The sequence below is a fragment of the Tiliqua scincoides genome, chromosome 3, assembly GCF_035046505.1.
Source record: "Tiliqua scincoides isolate rTilSci1 chromosome 3, rTilSci1.hap2, whole genome shotgun sequence".
In the NCBI taxonomy this organism is placed as follows: Eukaryota; Metazoa; Chordata; class Lepidosauria; order Squamata; family Scincidae; genus Tiliqua; species Tiliqua scincoides.
In genome coordinates this window covers 72,156,290-72,176,174 of record NC_089823.1, presented here as the reverse complement: position 1 = coordinate 72,176,174, position 19,885 = coordinate 72,156,290, and the positions used below count along the sequence as shown (strand labels likewise).

Below are 19,885 nucleotides of genomic sequence, written 5' to 3'. Positions count from 1 at the left end.
CGGCTAACCACATGAGGACTGGTGGGTGCTTTCAGTACTTCATAGCACGATCTTTCTCTTAATATAGTTCACTTTGTTATTTTACTTTTTTTGTGCTCAAAAGTTATTGTCTCCTTAAAGGTTTATAAACTTGCTTGCATTTAGTCAGCAAAAGGCCTTTGCTGCCTTTCTTTGTAGCCATAGTTTCACCATACTAGTTTTCTTAATAAGGGGCTAACTACAATATGCACTGATAATCCACCATAAACAAAAGATTTACTTACACCAGGGCTTTTCAAACTGGGGCATCATGATGCCCCAGCCTGTGGGCCCTGGCCACTTTCACCTTAAGGGGCGGGGGCAGCCTGGAGGAAGGGAGGAGGCAGCGGCGCAATCCCCAGGATCGCGTCGCTCGGGGGGGCTGTAGGGGCTTGGGTCCACTTACCCAAGTCTCCTGCAGCCTCCCAGGGGTGCAGGGAGCCCTGCACGACCTTCTGTAGGGCTCCCTGCAGCTTTGAAAGCGAAGTGATCGCGCCCCGCCTCCGCTAAAGCGGCAGTGGAGCGTGATGCTCCACTTTCACTTCTGAAGCTGCGGGGAGCCCTGTAGATGGTTGCACAGGGCTCCCTGCACCCCTGGGAGGCTGCAGGAGGCTTGGGTAAGTGGACCCAAGCCCGTGCAGCCCCCCGAGCAGTGCGATTCTGGGGATCGCACTGCTGCCTCCCCCCACCCCCGCTGCCTCCCCCCCGTCCCAGCAAGAACTTAGAGCGGCTCAAACTGTCCCCAAGAGTTTGAAAACCGCTGGCTTACACTGGGGAACTTCTTTAACTAACAGAAGTGATCTGTACAAAAGACCTGATTTTTTGAGAGTTAGTTACTTTGAGAAGTACATTTATAAGATAAACAAGCAATGCTTTTGAAGAATACCCTGAAAATTATACATACATACAAGCAGCTGTGATCCATCATATGTTGCAGTAATATAACAGTATAATGCCAAATTCTATTCATCCCTGGAACTGCTGTATTACTGGGCAGCAGAACACACCAGCAGAAGCCTTCCTGCGTGTACCAGCAAAGTGAAGGATGCCTGACAGACCAGGAGAGTCTGGTGTAGGGTGAAGGAGGGTATGAGAGAGGGTAGAATGGGGCAGGGCAGATTGGGCTTGGAGAGCGAAATTGGCGGCACCAATGCAGGCCATATTTTATCCTCCTTTCTGGACCCAAAACACTGACATGGATCAACTTGGACTTACACCAGTGATATAGCTAGCTCAGATCCAAGTTGACCCATTGCAGCTGCTGGGGCTTACCCAGGGGCTAGTGGACAAATGTACCCTTTCCCTGAGGAGACCTCCAGCAGCCAAAATTACCCCACAGAATACAGTGTGTCAGTGCTGCTACATCACCACATGGTTATAGTGAATTTATATAGGATTGGGCTGTAAAAGTGAAAGATCAAAATAAATATTTCCAGAAGTTATTTATGTTTATTTTTTTTATATGCTACACTTTAAAAGTTAGCATTTTTTAAATGAGTAGTATAGTATAGTATTTTCACTATGGAATATCTTTCAGGAACAATTAACAAGTCATTTACTCTGTGAAGTCTTGGATCTGGAATCTTTCCACAGATCTGATTGGGATTTTTAAGATACCAGGTCAAAAACAAACAAACTGTGGGGGACTTTGGTCTATTCCAGCTTATGGTGCATTTATAGGAGTGCCAAAAGATGTCTTTTGGTGAGTGTTTTCCTGAGCATTTACCACTCCTTGGTATGGCATCTCTCTAGCCTTGCTCATTTTCTCTCCATGTGTTTTATTGATGTAATAGTCCATTTAATCTTTATATGTCAAAATTAAGCTGAAAGACATTTGAGGTTGTAAAAATGATTATAAAAGGCATAAAAATCTAAATTTGATTTCATTAAGTTTGACTTTTCTCAAAAGACCAAGAATCATTCATTCAGGAGGTCAATAAAACATAGGAGCTTTCATTACTACTGAATTACCCATAATGTCAAGATGCGCATAAGATTTGATAAAATAAAATTTTCTTCAATACTTTCTTTTAAATGTAGAAGAAACTCAAAGGCAGAAAGTTTCATTACATGAAAGACAACACAGTAAAAGACTTGCATCCTGTTAAGATCTGGAGAAATGTGTAACTGCGCCAAAGCTCTTCCTTTAATCTACTTTAAAATTAAATGTATTCTTACATCCTTTTTACCTACAAGCATGAATCAAAGTTTTAAAGTTGTCTTTCTTCTGTCATAATCCCAGACCCTCAACTATGATCTTATGACCACTAGAGCACACCATCTGGGAAAGGAAAACTCATACCTTCTGATTTTTTTTTTTACATAAACATACAGTTCAAAAACAGCTTGTGTTAAGGTAACAACAGTTTCGATAATAGCATCAGGCTGGGGCACATGCCCATTTATATTGTGCCCTATCAAGTGTGAAGTCAATTTTCTTTTCCTTCGAGAACTGTCACTCATTAAAGATTATGTTGCCTATTAATTTTGAACCATCTTCTACTGCATATTAGTAGAGTGAGTGCATTTTCCCCCAGGGGAACAATAGTTTGAACGAATAACCAGCACTACTTTCTAGCTTACTTTCATCTCCATTACATTAAAAATAGTCTTGTTGTGATTGAGTCCATCTGAACAAAAATCATACATTATCACTTCACCATCCAACCTGCCAATGACACTGCTTTACTAAATAATTCCTCCTGTCAAAGCAACACTTTAAAAACCTTCCATCTTCTGTAATGCATGCATTAAGAAAAATATATACTGAAACCTGAAAATGAAAGCATGCAGCAGTTTCTTTGTCAGCATACTACTGTTGTTACAGAAATTTTCCCACAAGGTATTTGATGGAAGACTCCATATTGAAAGAAACGGACATTTTTATTTATTTAAAATATTTTTTATCCTACGTTTCCCCTACCATCAGGAGGATCTCAAGGCAGCTTACAGCCAATTTAAAGAAATATAATAAAATGTCCAGCCAAGAATGCCAAAACAGCAACTCCCATTTTTTCAAAGATACTATGCTCGTATAGTAAATACATAGAGAGTCCAAAGACAATATCCTTAACTAACAGCCCAACCCTGAGCTCCTGTGGCGCGCAGCTTTGGCGGCACTGAAAATGGGTGCTGCCACATCCTGCGCACCTCAGGCTACCTTCTCCTGGGTAAGGAAAGTAGCTCTGCAATGGGACCACTCAATTCACCACTGACCAAAAGGTCGGCAGTGAGGTAAAAGTGTTTTGAATTGAGTGTTCATGTAGGGCGCCAAGCCTCGCACAAACGCTCTGGATCCAGTGGAGCGGAGCTTCACCGGACCCTCCTCCCTCCCTCCCTGCTCCCTCCCCCTGTCACACCTCCTTCCTGCCCTCTCACTGCCCGCCTCCCCCCTCCCTGGAATGCCTCCTCCCCGCCTCTCCCTCTGCCCCGTTTCCTCATCATGGCTTGGTGGTCCGTGCAACTGTCAAGTGGAGGAGGCCGGGCACATGCCCGGCGCTAGCCCAGCGCCGGCCAACACCAGGCTAGCACAGGCGATGGCCCAGTGTTAGGCCTCACAGTGCACGCTAGCGGTAAGCCAGCACACTGAGCTCAGGACTGGGCTCCAAGTCCCTAACAGAATCCTAAAAAGGTGCGTTTTTAGCTGCCATCATAATAAGGGGAGAGAGGAAGTCATCCTGATCTACACTTGTAGAGAGTGTGACATGTGAGGTACCACGACAGAGAAAGCTCTGGGGCCCAATCCTATTCAACTTTCCAGCACCAATGGAGCTGCAGTGTCGCTCCAAGGAAAGGGAATAAATTTTCCTGCACCCTGAGGAGGCCTCTGTGACTGTCCCCACACCACAGAATGCAGCTCATGCCCGTTTTTACAGCTGCATCGATGCTGGAAAGTTAGATAGGATTGGGCCCCTATTCTTTGTCATTGTTAGCTGAACTGCTGATGGTGAAACATGGAGAAGGACCCCTCGAGAACACCTAGGGATGGACAGTTTCAAATATGGACAAGGAGGGGAGAGGTGGCCCTTGAGGTACCCATCCAATATTTGTATGCTGAATTAATGTTATAGGAACAGTGTATGAAGAGTTTGGTTCTTCCATGACTCCAAGTCACTTTATCAGTTAGCTACTGCTTAGTATCTATTTCAGTATGTTCAGTAAATCAGTTTCAGCTAAAGTTCATATACACCCCATCGTCCTCTTTAGAATTCAATCAATATTGCTTTTGAAGATTTCAAAGGTACTACCTGAACTTCTATCAAGACTAAATCAGTAATGCTGTGAATACAAATGACATTTCAACTGGGAGTACAGGTAACAAGAGGTCTACAAAACCCAACATTTTGTAAGCATTTCAGCACTGAAACACTTGCATTCACATAAGACTGTTTATATACCAAACAGTATATATTATTAATCTGTTCAGGTATAGTCTTTGGACTGTAATCGATCACACATTTCATTTTTAAGAGATTTTAAATTTTGAATGGCTTGTTTGCAAAATTTTCTGATTATACCCTGATTTAACATTCTAGCCACATTAAATAAATAAGGGCGTAATCCTAACCAGCAGTTATGCTGGCATAGGACGCCCCTCAGGGTTGCAAACGTGCCATAAAGCATGTTTGTGCCTCTGTGGGAGGGAGCTGCGTCGGCACACACAGATGCGCCGACGCGCGGAGGCTGGAAGATGCCTCCGCCGCGGCTTCCTTGCCACTGCTTGGACTCCCAGTAGCCTAAGATGCTTTTGGGACATGTTTTGCAGCAATCTTTTTCTTTTGTTTGAAACACCATTACTCATAGCCATGTGCTTTTATGGATTTATTATTATTATTATTATTATTATTATTATTATTAGTCCTGGAACTTGCTGGAATCCCTAGCATGTATGCACTGCTGAAACAGAGACGCCTGCGTTGGCTCGGTCATGTTGTGAGAATGGATGGTGGCCGGATCCCAAAGGATCTCCTCTATGGAGAACTTGTGCAAGGAAAGCGCCCTACAGGTAGACCACAGCTGCGATACAAGGACATCTGCAAGAGGGATCTGAAGGCCTTAGGAGTGGACCTCAACAAGTGGGAAACCCTGGCCTCTGAGCGGCCCGCTTGGAGGCAGGCTGTGCAGCATGGCCTTTCCCAGTTTGAAGAGACACTTGGCCAACAGTCTGAGGCTAAGAGGCAAAGAAGGAAGGCCCATAGCCAGGGAGACAGACTAGGGTCAGGCTGCACTTGCTCCCATTGTGGAAGGGATTGTCACTCCGGAATTGGCCTTTTCAGCCACACTAGACGATGTTCCAAAACCACCTTTCAGAGAGCGATACCATAGTCTCTCGAGACTGAAGGTTGCCAACATACATATTATTATTATTATTATTATTATTATTATTATTATTATGCTTTTCAACAAAAAGTTCACAAAGCGGTTTGCAGAGAAAATCAAATATCTAATTGCTCCCTGTCCAAAAAGGTATCACAATCTAAAAAGATGCAAAAGAACACCAGCAGACAGCCACAAGAAAAGGGGTGAGGAGGTCCAGCTACTCTCCCTCTGCTAAATAAAAGAGGAACACCCACTTGAAAGGTGCCTCTTACCCAGTTAGCAGGATTTGGGCCTTTTTCCCTGGCTGTAGGAAAGCTCCAACTGATTTGCATGCACCTACTGACCAGGCAGCCAAACCTATATATCAAGATCAAGGGCGTCCAAACTTTTTGGCTGGAGGGCCACATCATCTCTCAGACACTGTGCTGGGGGCTGGGGAAAAAATTAATTCACATTTAAAATCTGAATAAATTTACATAAATGAATATATTAGAGATGGAATTTAAATGAATGAATGAAGGTCTTGCAATAGCTCAAGGCCTATAAAAGCCTTGTGCAAAGCAAGGTCAGCCTTTTCTTTACTGCCACCATCCCTGCTTCACAGGTGTGTAACAGCAAGCAGCAGAGAGAAAACTCAGCCTGCAGCTCATGCAAACAGTCAGCCCTTGCACTGAGAACAGTTGTGTTGGGCCATGGAGGCTCCAGCAAGTCTCTCATGGGCCAGAGGCACACTGGAGACTGGGGGCTCCCCACAGGCCAAACTGGGGGCCCTCGAGGGTTGCAAATGGCCCCCAGGCACCCCGATCTAGATAGAAGAGTGGGCGGGAGAGGCCAGGTGGGTTCCACTCAGGTATGACATCATCAAACTGAGATTATCCAGGTTCAAGCACAGGAGTGCTCTTGAATGGTTCTGCCAAGTCCTAGCATTCCTAGGGGTATCAAGATTTAGTGGACTTTAGGCACTGGTGAACACCCCTTCCCATTTAGTCCACTAAATTAAGGGCTCACTGTGGCATTATTCTCAAAGTAGGACAACTGTAGTAAGTATATTAAAACAGCTTGAAATAGCCTTCATTGGACAATCACAGCCATAATCTGTCCTAAATCAGTGAATCGAACTAGACCAAGCAAATAACTTTGAAATGCTTTTAAAAAGTATGAAGCAGTACCTTCTCAAACTACTTTTAATCTACCACAAGCTTCCATAAATTCTGTTCTATTTGATATGCCAAACAGAACCACTTAGAAATACATTCATGAGAAATATGAGTATTTCTACAATGGGCTTTTATCAAAGCTTTTCCTCAAGTAAGAATAACTTTCAAGGGGGACTGTGATTGGTGTTGGAAGCATGGCAAAAAAACTAAAGCCTGCCCTGTGCCCACCATGGTTTCGTTCTTCCTACCAGGCACTATTTCTAAAAATAAAACTAGGAGTACAAGGCATCAATTTAGGGTCATGCTTGGTTTGGCCCTCAGAGCAGATTAGTTTTTATTGCTTAATATGAGTTGCATTGCTGATTAGTGAAATAGACCATAAGACATGCACCTGACAATGGATTCTGAATTAAATACTGATCTAATGCCTGCAGGAGTATTTGGAGGGTGGAAAAGAAGTCCCTTCAGATAACCAAAGCCGTATGCTGGCTGCTCATAGTCTCACAATGTGGTAGCTAACCAGTGTGAAGAACTGGCTGAACTCTAGCAAGAAATCAAAGAAGTTGTCCTTATCACAGAGAAACATGGTAACAGTAGAGGTAGTGAGGGTGCAAGGAAGGTCAAAATCACCTTGTGGGCTATCACTACAGATGATGAATCCAGCTGTGGCTTGGGGGGATTACAACCAGTAACAGAGTCTAATTCTCTGAAACCATGCTAGAGCTGATGGTGTTAAGCTTTCACTTTAAGCAGTGACATAATTTAAATCCAATTTATGCCTCCTCTAATCCCTCTGATGGGATGCCAGCAAACCTTTCTGTGATACCATTAGAGATGAATGTTTTTTGAGCATTCAATATGTGCTTCATTTCTGAAATTAAAGCAATATTTATAGTAAAAAGAGGCAGTATATATTTCACATGGTCATGAGAAGTAACTGTTCCAAATTTCAGGCTTTGTTATTTATGTTCAGAATCCTTGATAAGGTAAGACTTTTTTCAGTTCACCTAAGCATGATCCATAGCTATAGGGATTACACAAAAATGTACTGCAGAGGTTTTCAGACTGGGGTGTTGCAACACCCCAGCCTGAGGGCCCTGGCCTCTTTCCCCTTAAGGGGCAGGGACACCGAGGAGGCAGGGAGGAGGCAGAGGCGCAAGCCCCAGGACCGTGCCGCTCAGGGGGCTGCAGAGGTTTGGCTGTACTCACCAGAGCCTCCTGCAGACTCCCGGGGGTGCAGAGAGCCCTGAGCGACTATCTGCAGGGCTCCCCGATGCTTCAAAAGTGAAAGTGGAGCGATCAAGTCCTGCCTCCGCTAAACCGGAAATGGCACACGACCCATTCGTTTTACTTCTAATGGGGCTGCAGGGACTGGGGTGCACTCACCAGTTCCTGCAGCAGCCGTCCTGGGGTTTGGGGAGCCCTGCGCAAGCGTCTGCAGGGCTCCCCAGGTCAGCAGAAGTGAAAGTGGGGCAATCGGGCTCCACTTCTGGTTTTGCGGAAGTGGAGCGCGATCGCTCCAGTTTTACTTCTCCTGACCTGGGGAGCTCTGCAGAGGCTCGCACAGGGCTCCCCAAATCCCAGGACGGCTGCTGCAGGGACTGGTGAGTGTATCCCAGTCCCTGCAGCCCGACTCCCCCCCGCCTCTGCTGCCTCCCCCCCGCCCCCGCAAGGACTTACTGCGGGTTTCAAACTCCCAGCGAGTTTGAAAACCACAGGTATACTGTATAAACCAGCATTCCCTGGATATACAAGTGGGCAGACTAGAGCAGCCTTTACATTTTGCATTTTTTTACATTTTTTGCATTTTTTGCCTTTTGCCTTTTTTTACATTCTGTCTTATAACATTTCAGAGTTCAAAAATAAAACAAAACATCTTCATCTAGATACACAGAATGGTGAAGTAATTTAACTGAACGAAGACGCTGGCAATATTACTGACATTTGTACAGCAACTTGAAAAACGATTTCTCACCTTTCCATCACTGGCTACATCTTCAATTAAAAATACATCATCAAAATTATACTCAGTATAATATCAGCAGTAGATAGTGTCATCAAGTTAAATGGAAAGAGCATGTCTCTCTAAATTGCACTTCACAGGTACCACTATCAGATGCCTGCTCTGTATAAACTAATTAGCCAGATTTAACTTTTCACTTAATTAACATAGAGCCTTGACATGAGACTGGGTTTAATTCTACCACACTAAGATTCACATGTACCCCCCACTATAGCATAAACAGAGATTTCACTTTCAAAGGAGTTAACCTGCAGTTTCATTTCTGTGCCATATTCTGAAGTTTCCATCTCATCTGTTTTCAGTAAAATAACTGCAATAACATTGTCTCCAAAAGTTAGGTGCAATTACTCATCTTGGGAACAGCAATAATTGAACAAACACAATCTGCTACCAGAGGCATTCTTTTCTATTATTTATTGTAATTTTTTTCTATAATTTAATGAGAAATATTTCAAAAGCAACATTTTTATCCTTTCTTGTGAAATTAATTTACAGTGTTATAAGCTGTAATGAAAATAGAGGAAATCATCAAAAAGAAACCAGACTCAATAAGGAAAGATTTCCTCAACATTTCATACATTTACTGAGCAAAGACCACATGTAAAACTATTCATATTTACTTACTGCTCAATCTTATGCTTACTGGCCATCGTTGGCAAGGTCCTCTGTTGGCACTGACTGCTGTAAAGCAGTCTGCTGTGCTTCAAGGTAAGCCCTCCCCACAAACAATTTAAATGAAGAGAGGTAACGAACAAACTTGATTCATATAGTATGGTATGATTCATATGCTGTTGAGTTTATTTGACACTCATAGAGACCTTCATTTAGAAATGAATAAAAATTGAACTGAATGGCCCCAATTTTTTATTTGTACCAAAATGAATGCATACCTGAATGAGAACAATAAGAACAAAGTGCTTATTTCTGGTCATCACTAGTTTAATGATGTCACTTCCTGCTTAATGGCATCACTTTTGGCCCTAGACTGTCTCAATACACTGTCATTTTTAAAAAGTAGGTTGTGGTGCTAAAGAGTTAGGGAACCACTGGCTTAATCTGTTGCTTTTTATTCTCTGACTTATACAAAATGAAGCTGTTCAATCTGTTGTTGCCCACTGATAGACAGCTCTAGTAGAAATGACACTTTAAAAACAGCTGGTGAGTATATACTGTATATTGAATGCTCACTCACAGTTAAGGAGAACACATGGGTCTTTTAGTCTCATATACTGTCAAATCTGTAATCACTCTAGTGCAGGGGTTGCCAAACCCTGGCCCGGGGGCCATTTGTGACCCTCGGAGACCCTGAATCTGGCTCACGGGGAGCACCCAATCTTCAACAAGCCTCTGGCCCACCAGAGATTTTTTGGAGCCTGCACTGGCATGACACAAGTTGTGGGCAGACCTTCTTCTCTGCTGCTTGCTGCTTGATATCTGTGAAGCAGCAGCGGCAGCAAAGGAGAGGCCGGCCTCACTTTGTGCAAGGTCTTTTATAGGCCTTCAGGACTTGCAGTAGCTCAAGGTTTATAAAAGGCCTTGTGTAAAGCGAGGCCGGCTTTTTCTTCACTGCTGCTTCACAGACATCAAGCAGCAAGCAGTGGAGAGAGCCCTATACTGCACCATTGCCAGCACGCTATCAGCCACAGTTTCCTAACCCCTGCTGTCTTGTACCCTGAGTAGAGAGGCTGAGCTGGAGTGTGAGAGCAGCATGGGTGAGCCCTCCACTGAGGCCGCTGCATCAGGCTCTCCACAGCTTTCGCTTTGAGCTGTCCAGGGCCGCCCGTGTGCTTGCCATCCTTAACCCTACCTATGGAGAAGAGAAGAAACATGAGTCTCGCTAGTCTCAAAGTACATCCCTGATTGTCTCCTGATTGGTGTTATTTTAACCACCACCATGTGCATCATTATCACTGAACAATTTATGTCTCCATGTGTTTTATTCCTGCGCAAGAAGTGTGTGGTCAGGAGTTATGTTAACTCCCCCCCCTTTTCAGGCTTGGTCTGTATGTTTGGTAAAAGAACATCCCTCATTGTCTCATGTGCAACATTTCCTCAGTAAAATTCATTCATTCATGTCTCTAACGTACTCATTTTTGTAAATTTCTTCAAATTTTGAATGTAAATTAATTTTTTCGTGACCCCTGACACAGTGTCTGAGAGATGATGTGGCCCTCCTGCCAAAAAGTTTGGGCACCCCTGCTCTAGTGCAGCAACAGTGAGAACAGTTTTCAGTTTACTAGGTGAAAGATGTTATTTACCGCAGACACTCGCCTATAAGTCGACCCCACAGATAAGTTGAGGGCAGGTTTTGAGTCAACAATCATGGAATTTTCTATGACCATCGGATAAGTTGGGGGTTAAACTTAGGGGGGTGTCTGACTATAGTTTTGTCTGATTTTACCCGAGGCCAGATCCTGAAAAATAACCCACTACTAATTGTTACCTAAGAACTCTAATTTATTAAAAACACAGTAAAAGATCATAAGATAAATTTTCATTCTTTTTTAAATTCTGGTCTTCACCACCTTTTTGTAAACACTATCAGAGTAAATGCACTGTAAACAACATACCAGTGGTTCCCAACCTGGTATTTATGTACTCCCAGGGACACTGAACAGGACCTTTAGGGGTAATTGAAAAAGAATGGAATAATGGCAGAAAAAGGCAGGCCGTGCTCCAGAATGCACGGCCTGGAAGGGAGGTAGCTAGTTGGCCGTGAAAGCCCCACCAATAGCTAGTTTTTGGTCATCAATTCATGTATGAACCAGTGATTGAAAACCAGCACAGTAAAAAAGCTGAAACATAATATGGAAAGTGATCAGTCACCCAGAATTTCTCAGCACACTTCTGGTGCAAAACAGTGCAAAGGCAGACTCTTCTGTTCTTCAAACAGATAAAAAGAGAAAATATCTGATGAATACATGAAGTTTGGGCTTTCATACGGAGGAGATGAGGGCTTGTCTTACTAATTACAAACATTTTGCTAATAGGAAGGGTACAATTTATGGAAATGGGCTGCCAAGGGATATGCAAGTGAAAGAGGCTGAACCATGAATCAACTCCACGTTTAAGGTGGCTGGTGTGTTAAACCAGAAGCTCTACATACAGTATATAACACATAACTGGGAGTGTGCAATTCAATTCACAGCAGAGAGATGCAACTGCATATATTTGCAACCTTTTTTACTCAGAAGTAGACCCACTGCTTTCCATGGGTGTTATTCTGAAGTAATGGTGCACTGAATTGTAGCCTGGGAAGGAGGGTCCCATCCTGGTGTTTCAAAAAACAGACCTGCTTTGCAAGCATTTGCCAAGCAGAACCAGAACCAGGCTGCAGCAGAAGGAAGGAGATTAAAAGGTTAACTTTGGCTGGAATTTCCCAGTTGCTGTAGAAACAGGTGCTGAACACCCTGTCTGCCTGGTGCCTGCCTGCTGCTTGAGAAAGGAAACTTTTCAGAGTTGAAAGGCTCTGCCCTCCGATTGACCCGGAGATCAGGCGAATTGGAGCTTGATTACTTGGCAAAAATTTCATGTGGTGAGTATCTACGGTAATTTTACAGAGTGGCAAAATAAACTTAGAAATAGACAATCAAATAGAAAACCAAGAGACCCTGGCTTGCTTCTCCACCACAATAAATGTTATTATAACTTGGCTGAAGCTATTTCCAGACTATCAGTGAATGTATGTATGGAGGGTTGCAGGTTATAATGGTGTCAGTTGTCAGCCCTCCTGACTTCTGTCCCATCAATAAGATCTTCTCAACAAAGACTTCTCATGACCAAGCTACACATCCATGGGACAACATGCTGACTTTGCAGCTATGGCACATGGACATCAAAACAGTAACATGCCGATGTCACAGTGCTGACATGCTGAAGTCTTGGCGATGATGTGCTGCTGTCAGGACAGCACCGTGTTGATAACAGGCTGTGTTGCAATCTCCATGAATGCTAGGTGTGTTACTGGGAAGGGCTGCACCACTGTTGCTTTGCCATGACAGTCTTCACATTTGGCCTTTGTTGCACCAGTGTTGTAGGATTACCAGGATGGGATTAGGATATGATGGATGTCGTACCAGCATCATGCAATGTTGCACTGGTATACGTGCTATATGGGCATGGCAACCAAATAGGACAGGGCCTTTAGTGGCTTTACATTAGGTGGCCCAAGGTAACAAATGGTAAGCATTAGCTAAGCTGAACACATTCAAGAGAACATGGGTTTTATATCTGTAGCTGGAGTGAAGGCTGTTTTCTTAACAGAGGTCAGTAAAAACATCAAAAGTGAAAGTCTGCATAAAAACAGCCTCCTGAAACATCTTTATAATATTGGGTAAAAGACTGCTCTGATTTCAAGGCTGCAACCCAGCAAATTCTGGATATAAATGGGCTCCTGTTTTATGCATGAAGATGCTATTCTGAGAATAAACCTTTCCTTAACATAAGGAAGCCCCTTCAGCAGTACAATAGTCGCAAAGCAAAGCAACATTTCTGGAGTTATAATGACTCCGTAGCACTCCTGGGAGTGCAAGAAGCATGAGGACATTTTTAAAAGCTTTTATAAAATGCATATCCTTCAACCTAAATTCAGCTAGAGGAACCTGCTCTATTAAAGCACATCAGAAACACCATTTTTTTTAACTTTTAAAAACCTAATTGCTCAAGTAGTAAGTGTTGATAGAAGCCTGAAGTCATGCATGGGACATGGGACAGAGAGGGGCCCTAAAGAAGGTGCTTTACCACATTTTTACCCTTTTCAGCACTAAGGGGCAAAGCCCCTTAGCCTTCTGCTCCCGAAGGCTAACAATACTCTAATAACTCACTCAACTAAAACAGTAACCTATAATGAACTTCATTATGATTTAAAGTAAAAAAAGTCACAATAATTTGTAACCAAAAAGTAAAAATGGCAGCAGTCCAGTCTTATTATCGCTGTGCCCTGGTATCTGCGGGGGATGCGTTCCTGGCCCCCCTCCACATACTGGAAACCATGAATATGAGAAATGGGCTGGTGTTGCTTAAGTGCCATAAAGCACTTTCTCGCCACAGACAGAGGAAGGAGGTCAGCACACAGACACAGGACCTGCCTAGCTGGGGCAAATGGTGAGTCTGTGCCGGCCGAGCTCAACTGGTGCAGGGGTCTGGTGGGGGGGGGGTATGGGGAGGGTGAGAGGGAGGTGTTTCGGGGCGGGGAGGGCAGCAGGTAGGCCTGTGTGCAGGTGGCGGGGAAGCAGGGGATGAGACCAGGATACGGTACTTATGCCAGATCCTATCCCCATTTCTGGGCAGCCTGGGGCAGCTCCAAGTTGCTGGGATAGATCTGAGTAGCCCCACTGGGGCTGCTGCCACTTTACCTGGGGTAAAGAGAAGTGATTTCCCTTGCCCCAGGCTGAGTTGCTTTCAGCCCCAACCCTGCCTTGGAGCAGGGCAGGCCCACTATCCAGGACAGGTTAAGATTGGGCTGTTAGTGTTTTCTGAGGGATAAAATACAAAGAGAAGCATTCATCCATGGCTGCTTGGTCGAAACATGTGGTCGAAAGAGCAAATAGGCATTGGGTGTTTTTCCCACTATTGAGGCACATGGTGTGCACAGGATTTCCCACATTTGAAAGCAGGGGCAGAATGCTCAACAAAACTCTAGATTGTTCCAGGGCAACTCTATACATGTACAGAACTCCATTACTTCACAGCAACCATGAAGAAGAAGGACTTATCCTCTGTACATAGTGCAAGTTGTTGGCATATACCTAAACACCACCACCGACAATGGCCAAAGGGCAGTACTTCACCTACTAGCTCAGCAGGAGTCAGGTGACTCCAGTGGAGTTCTGACTGATCCTATAAAACCTCTGGACTTCTTGGGGTTCAGCCAGGTCAGACCAGGAGAATCAGACCACTTTCCAGATCTGGAGAGTGGCCACTGTAGAGGCCAGAAGCAAACACTATACTCTAGAACAGACACAAGTCAATTTCAAATACGGCAGTCAAAGGAGCCAGAAGCGTGTAGCATAACCCGAGGGAGGCAAGAAGTCAAATCCTAAGAGAAGCAACCTTAAATCCAAAGTGTTAGAAGCAAGAAGTATGATCTAATACAAGATGACAGACTGTCAGGTTCCAAAAGGCAGTAGTCCAGGCAAGGTGATACATTTGAATCTCTACAGCATAGCTGGTCAGGTGGGACTGGTGAGCTAAAATACATCATTCCTGTAGTTACCCACATGGTGCTACACAGAAGCAAAGACTGGGCAAACAGGGCCCTCTGCCTCAGTGGCACAGAAAATAAATTTCCTGGGCCTTGCTGCTAAAATCTCCTTTTCAAGTTCCCTGGAACCTTATAGGACTAGCTCTTCCATCTGAAAAAAAACTTGTCATTGAGATAGAGAGCAACCTGTCATCAAATGCCTTTGCCTACTTCTCTGCTATATGCTTCCCAACAACCCACTCTGTGGCTTTTTCAGGACTGGCTTGCCCATGAAGCAAGGTGAAGTGGCTGCTTCGGGTCACAGTATGGGGGAAGTGATGAACTGGCAGGAGGCATTCCGCACCCACTCTCTGTCTCCCCCAGCCTGTTGCCTGCTGCCCCATCTTCTTCTCACATGTTCTAAAAGAGAAGCAAGTAAGAAGAGAATGAGGCTGGTGGTTTACCTTCTTCTTCTGTATCACTGCTGAAGAACATGGCAATGGAACATGGCAACTGCTGCAGTCCTATTCCTATCACTAACCAGCCACCAGAAATAAGATTGTCACCTCCTTCCAACTCCTATCTTTCTTCCCCACGTCTTTTGGTTGGATGGGGAGTATAACTCCCAAGATGGTTCCCACCAGCCAGTTTTGAAGAAGCAGAAAGTGGGGGAAGATGTGAAGATGAGGTAAGAGGAGCACGTTCAGGTGCGCACACCAAAAAACAATAAAGGGGGGGGAGCAGCCGAATTTGAGCACTGCTTCAGAAGCTGCTTTGGCTTGGACCAGGCCTGGACTTAAAACTTCCCAGCTCACCTGTCTGCCAAGTTCATCTGTCTGCCCTGCATCAACAACTCCAGTTATAGTCCTAAACAAATATGGGCATGGCATATTTAAATAAAGGCAATTTATCCATTATATGCACATGTTTTGGCACCTAAACATCCTCACAGAGGGCACAGAAGTGTTTAAAAAACCTTCAAAGGAAGAAAGCAAGGTTATTAACCGCGTTGTCTTGCCACTTTCGACAAACAGTTATGTAACACAGATAGCAAATGATACACAAAGGGGTCTTGAACAAACAAAACATGTACAAAATGGCCCTAGGAAGCACTTAGTAGTAGCATCTTATGGAAGCATCCTGCTAAAATTATAGGTCTAACGTAAAGAACTGCAGTTCATCTTCTCAGCTTTACCTTCCCTAAGGTTTAAACTGTCGATATAATCTCACATTTGAAAGCAGGGGTTTTTCCCCCCCCTCTGAACTATTTGTTGCCAGGCAGTCAAGTTAGGCACAACAATTTACTATGTAGCTGATATCTTGAAAAGGCTTCCTGCTTAAAAAATCTATTGGCATAAAATTATACTGAAGCCAAAGCCCACCTATTATTTATGAAGCTCTGGACAAACTGTATTTGGAAATGGCACCAATAGAGCTGGGAGGGGGGAAGGACACATACATTTTTTTTCTACCCTCAATCATTTTGCAGGTTTCTTTAATACTTCAAGCCATACTTCAAAAAAGTGAAAGCTGCTTAGCTTGACCTGCAATTGATGTGTTTGTACTTTAGTGGTGATGGTCACTGGCACCCACAACAACGTTTAGAGCTATATTTTACCTTTTAAAGAAGTATTTAAACAGAAATTTTAAATATAATTGAATTTAAATCTTAGTTACTACTAGTCTCTATGCCTCCCTCCTTCCTACGTTCCAAAACTGACTATGCAATGGAAATTGCCATTCCTATTTAGTCCACAGATGGGCTAAATAAATAAAGTTACATATTGATGTGCTATTGTTCATGACGCAATAATTATATACTGTGAAAGTAAAAATACACATGCACACAAAGAAAGAGAAATTTTCATTGAAGGCTTAAGCAGTTACTTCAGAATCTGAAGTACATTCAGGTTATCACCCCGAATAATGATAGTTGTCACATGAAATCTTGCTTTGTTAAATTTTAGAGAGAGATGAACATCTAATTAAATTGATCTACAGGTTTAATTTATAATGATTACACTGATAAAATAACAGGATAAATCTATGCCAATTTCAGAATTACATCTAATATTACAGAATTGAAAAGCAATGTCACACATAATTATTGCTACAACCCACAAGGGTAATTAACACAGCTGAGATTTCACATCACCACAAGTACTAAAGCAGAAAGTAAAGTTCATTACCTTCATTCTCTTAATATGGGCATGTATCAATTCAGGCCTCCTGGGGAGCCTGTGATGTATTTAAATTAGACAATAAAATGTAACACACACATCTCCTTTGAATAACTGTTAGATATTCTGAGAAGAAACCTTCAGAAAGTTTTGTAAAGATGTGAATCACTTCAACTTTTATGTTATTGTCAGTTCAGACAAATGTGCCTTCATAGACATGCTAATTAACACTACATTTATAATGCAAAAATAGTACAACTACATCAGCATGAAAACAACATGCACGATTGTATTATATTCCTCACTCTGTTCCTCCACTGCTCACAGTAGATAAACAGCTGAAATACTAAGGCTGTACTGCTTACAATATTTTCTACTAGTGAGAAAACTTATATCTAAAATAAGAAAATGTGTGTAAACATGGCAGCTTCCTCAAGCATAAAGAAAGCCATGAAACAGTTCTGGGGCATACAGTATATTTAATAACAGAAAGAAAACTTAGGCTGGGAGTCTGTGCTTTGTTATAAGTTCCTCTTACAATTTACATACTCTTCAATTATATGAAGTCAATTCAACCCTCTTCTTGGGATAGCTTGAGACATTACAGCAGGGGTGCTCAATAGGTGGATCGTGATCTACCGGTAGATTACGAGGCAAAATGAGTAGATCGCGGAGTGCCAACCCCCCCCCTTCAGGTGCCTCTGGGAGGAAACGCTGGGAGTAAGGCCCATTGTACTCAATGGGGCTTACTCCCAGGTAAGTGTAGCTAGGATTGCAGCCTCACAGCCTAATCCTAGGCATGTCTACTCAGGAGTAAGTCCTGTTATACTCAGTGGGGCTCAAGGTACACCAACATACATTGTATACATAAATGTTATATGTTATGATGGTGCGAACATTGTAAAAAAAACTCTGGTAGATCTCTGGGCCTTGCTGGGTTTCAAAGTAGCTCTCAAGCCAAAAAAGTGTGAGCACCCCTACATTACAGAAAGTAACTGACTTGCAGACCTGCAGGTCCACCTTCACCAGAACATCCAAAAGGGTGATTTGACCCGTACTACAAGTCCTTCAAAAAAGACATGCAAGTTCTCCCTTTGGATATTAGGGAATAATGCAGTTAATCATCTGTAGAATAATTAAGTAAGTTTTCTCTGAAATATCTCAGCCAAACCAAAGCAATACCCTCATACACCTCTCCTAAAATTCTTGCTCTCTTGCCTGAAAGAATCACAGAACACAATTAAGAGATTTATTTGTGTTCTTGAAATTTAACTTTCAGTAGCACTTGGGTTTCACTAGAGAAGCCTATCCCAAGTTATTTATTGTGGCATGCACATTTTCAGCCTTGCTTCTTGGCTTGAAAATGCTCATCTCTTATTGATACACAGTTTTGAGGTATACAGTCCTATAAGCTCCTCTACCACATTTTGTTTTATAGAGGAACATACATATGGTTGGGGAACAAGGAAGTGCCCTGTCAAACCACATGCTAATTAACATCACAACAAAACTGGCCAGCAGGTACCTATATAAGACGCAAATATGAAATGAACTAATTTAGGCTGAACAAGTCAGAGGTTTAAAAAATTTTGTATGTATTGCCAGTAAGCAGCTCAATAACACAGTAAAAATATTTTACAGTATAATACTGTGGTCTGCCTACATACATCCTGACTTGACAAATCTTTTCATACACATATTAGAATCTCTAAATTGACATTAGAAGCTTAACAGTGCACAATAAAAAATATAAGCTTTCTCACAGTGCCACTTAGTATCTGATAACTGAATATTTTGTGGAAAACCTGGGTTCACAAAAAGTCAGATATTCTGAAGGTGCTTTTGCTCTTTGCTTATTTCCAGTGGGGAAAACTAATGGTAGCTCTAATTATCAGTTTCTAATGCAAATTGTGGCACTCTTTTATTTTCATTTTTCTCTCATAAGCATCTGTAAGCAGAAGGGAATAATATTTAAAAGCGATAGAGCAAATTGAATTAGATCAGCAAGGCATATCAGAAAACTCTAGAGTTTATAGTACTACAAAAAATACACAATATGCTCTTACAGGAAATTGGTGTGTAAATCTGTTCAGTTTCCCCGTGACATATCTAACAGACATAATGTATATTGATATCTATCTATCTATCTATCTATCTATCTATCTATCTATCTATCTATCTATCTATCTATCTATCTATCTATCTATCTATCGATATAGATATTGAATTCTTACTGTTACAAAAAAAATCAAACAAAAAATCAGTCTTTTAAATGAGAGTTTACATGAAAAGTAGGTTTATGTTCCCGGCCATTTTTTTTTGTTAATCAAGCAGAGGCTAATAGGGCTCATTCCACATGGATAAATGGTTCCGTGATTTAAATCACTTGGCTTACCTGCCACTGCTTCAGGAGCTCCCGAACTCCTTGGGCGTCCTCTAGTATTCTCTCTTTGTGTGTGGCATCCTGTAGGACATTGGCAGTTGTCTCTGCTTCTGTAAGCCAGGCAAGGAACTTTTCCAGATCCAGGTAGAATTGTTGCAGCAGCCTTAGGGCTGCTTCTAATGCGGCCTCTCGCTCACTAACTCTGTGAAAGCATAAATATAGTCAAATGCAGCATAGTGATAGGAATCAGAACAAGGATAGTTTATTTATAGAGAGAGGAAGGTAGAGAATGTGTGAGCAGTTCTCAGTAAATTCAGAAAGGGAATTTGAATACAACCACCAGTCAGGTGAAGGAAGGAAAAAAAAAAACTACAAATATTTCCACTATTTTTTCCTCTGTCCACTAGTTAGTGCTCATCTCTACCTTTCACTGAGAAGGGGAGGAAAGAGGCTGGTAAAAAGGGGTATGTGATGGCTTTTTCTAATGATATTACAAGGGAAACTGCTTCAGTGCTTGTGATCAGTGACTACACTGTATTTGAAATTTTAGGATTTGAAAAATAACTCTTTAATCAAAGCTCCAAGTTCTGAAACTAATGCCATCTTTCAGTTTCCTTGATATTT

The 19,885-nt window shown here is 42.6% G+C and overlaps 1 protein-coding gene across 4 annotated transcripts in view; it reads right to left on the bottom strand.

Annotated features, from left to right (window-relative positions):
- Positions 1–19,885, bottom strand: part of DMD (dystrophin) — a 1,248,719-nt gene that overhangs the window by 305,364 nt on the left and 923,470 nt on the right. For all 4 annotated transcript variants that reach the window (XM_066619666.1, XM_066619670.1, XM_066619667.1 and 1 more), the window contains one exon: positions 19,274–19,463. In XM_066619666.1, coding sequence (XP_066475763.1) covers positions 19,274–19,463 — 190 coding nt within the window. The remainder of the gene's footprint in view (positions 1–19,273; positions 19,464–19,885) is intronic.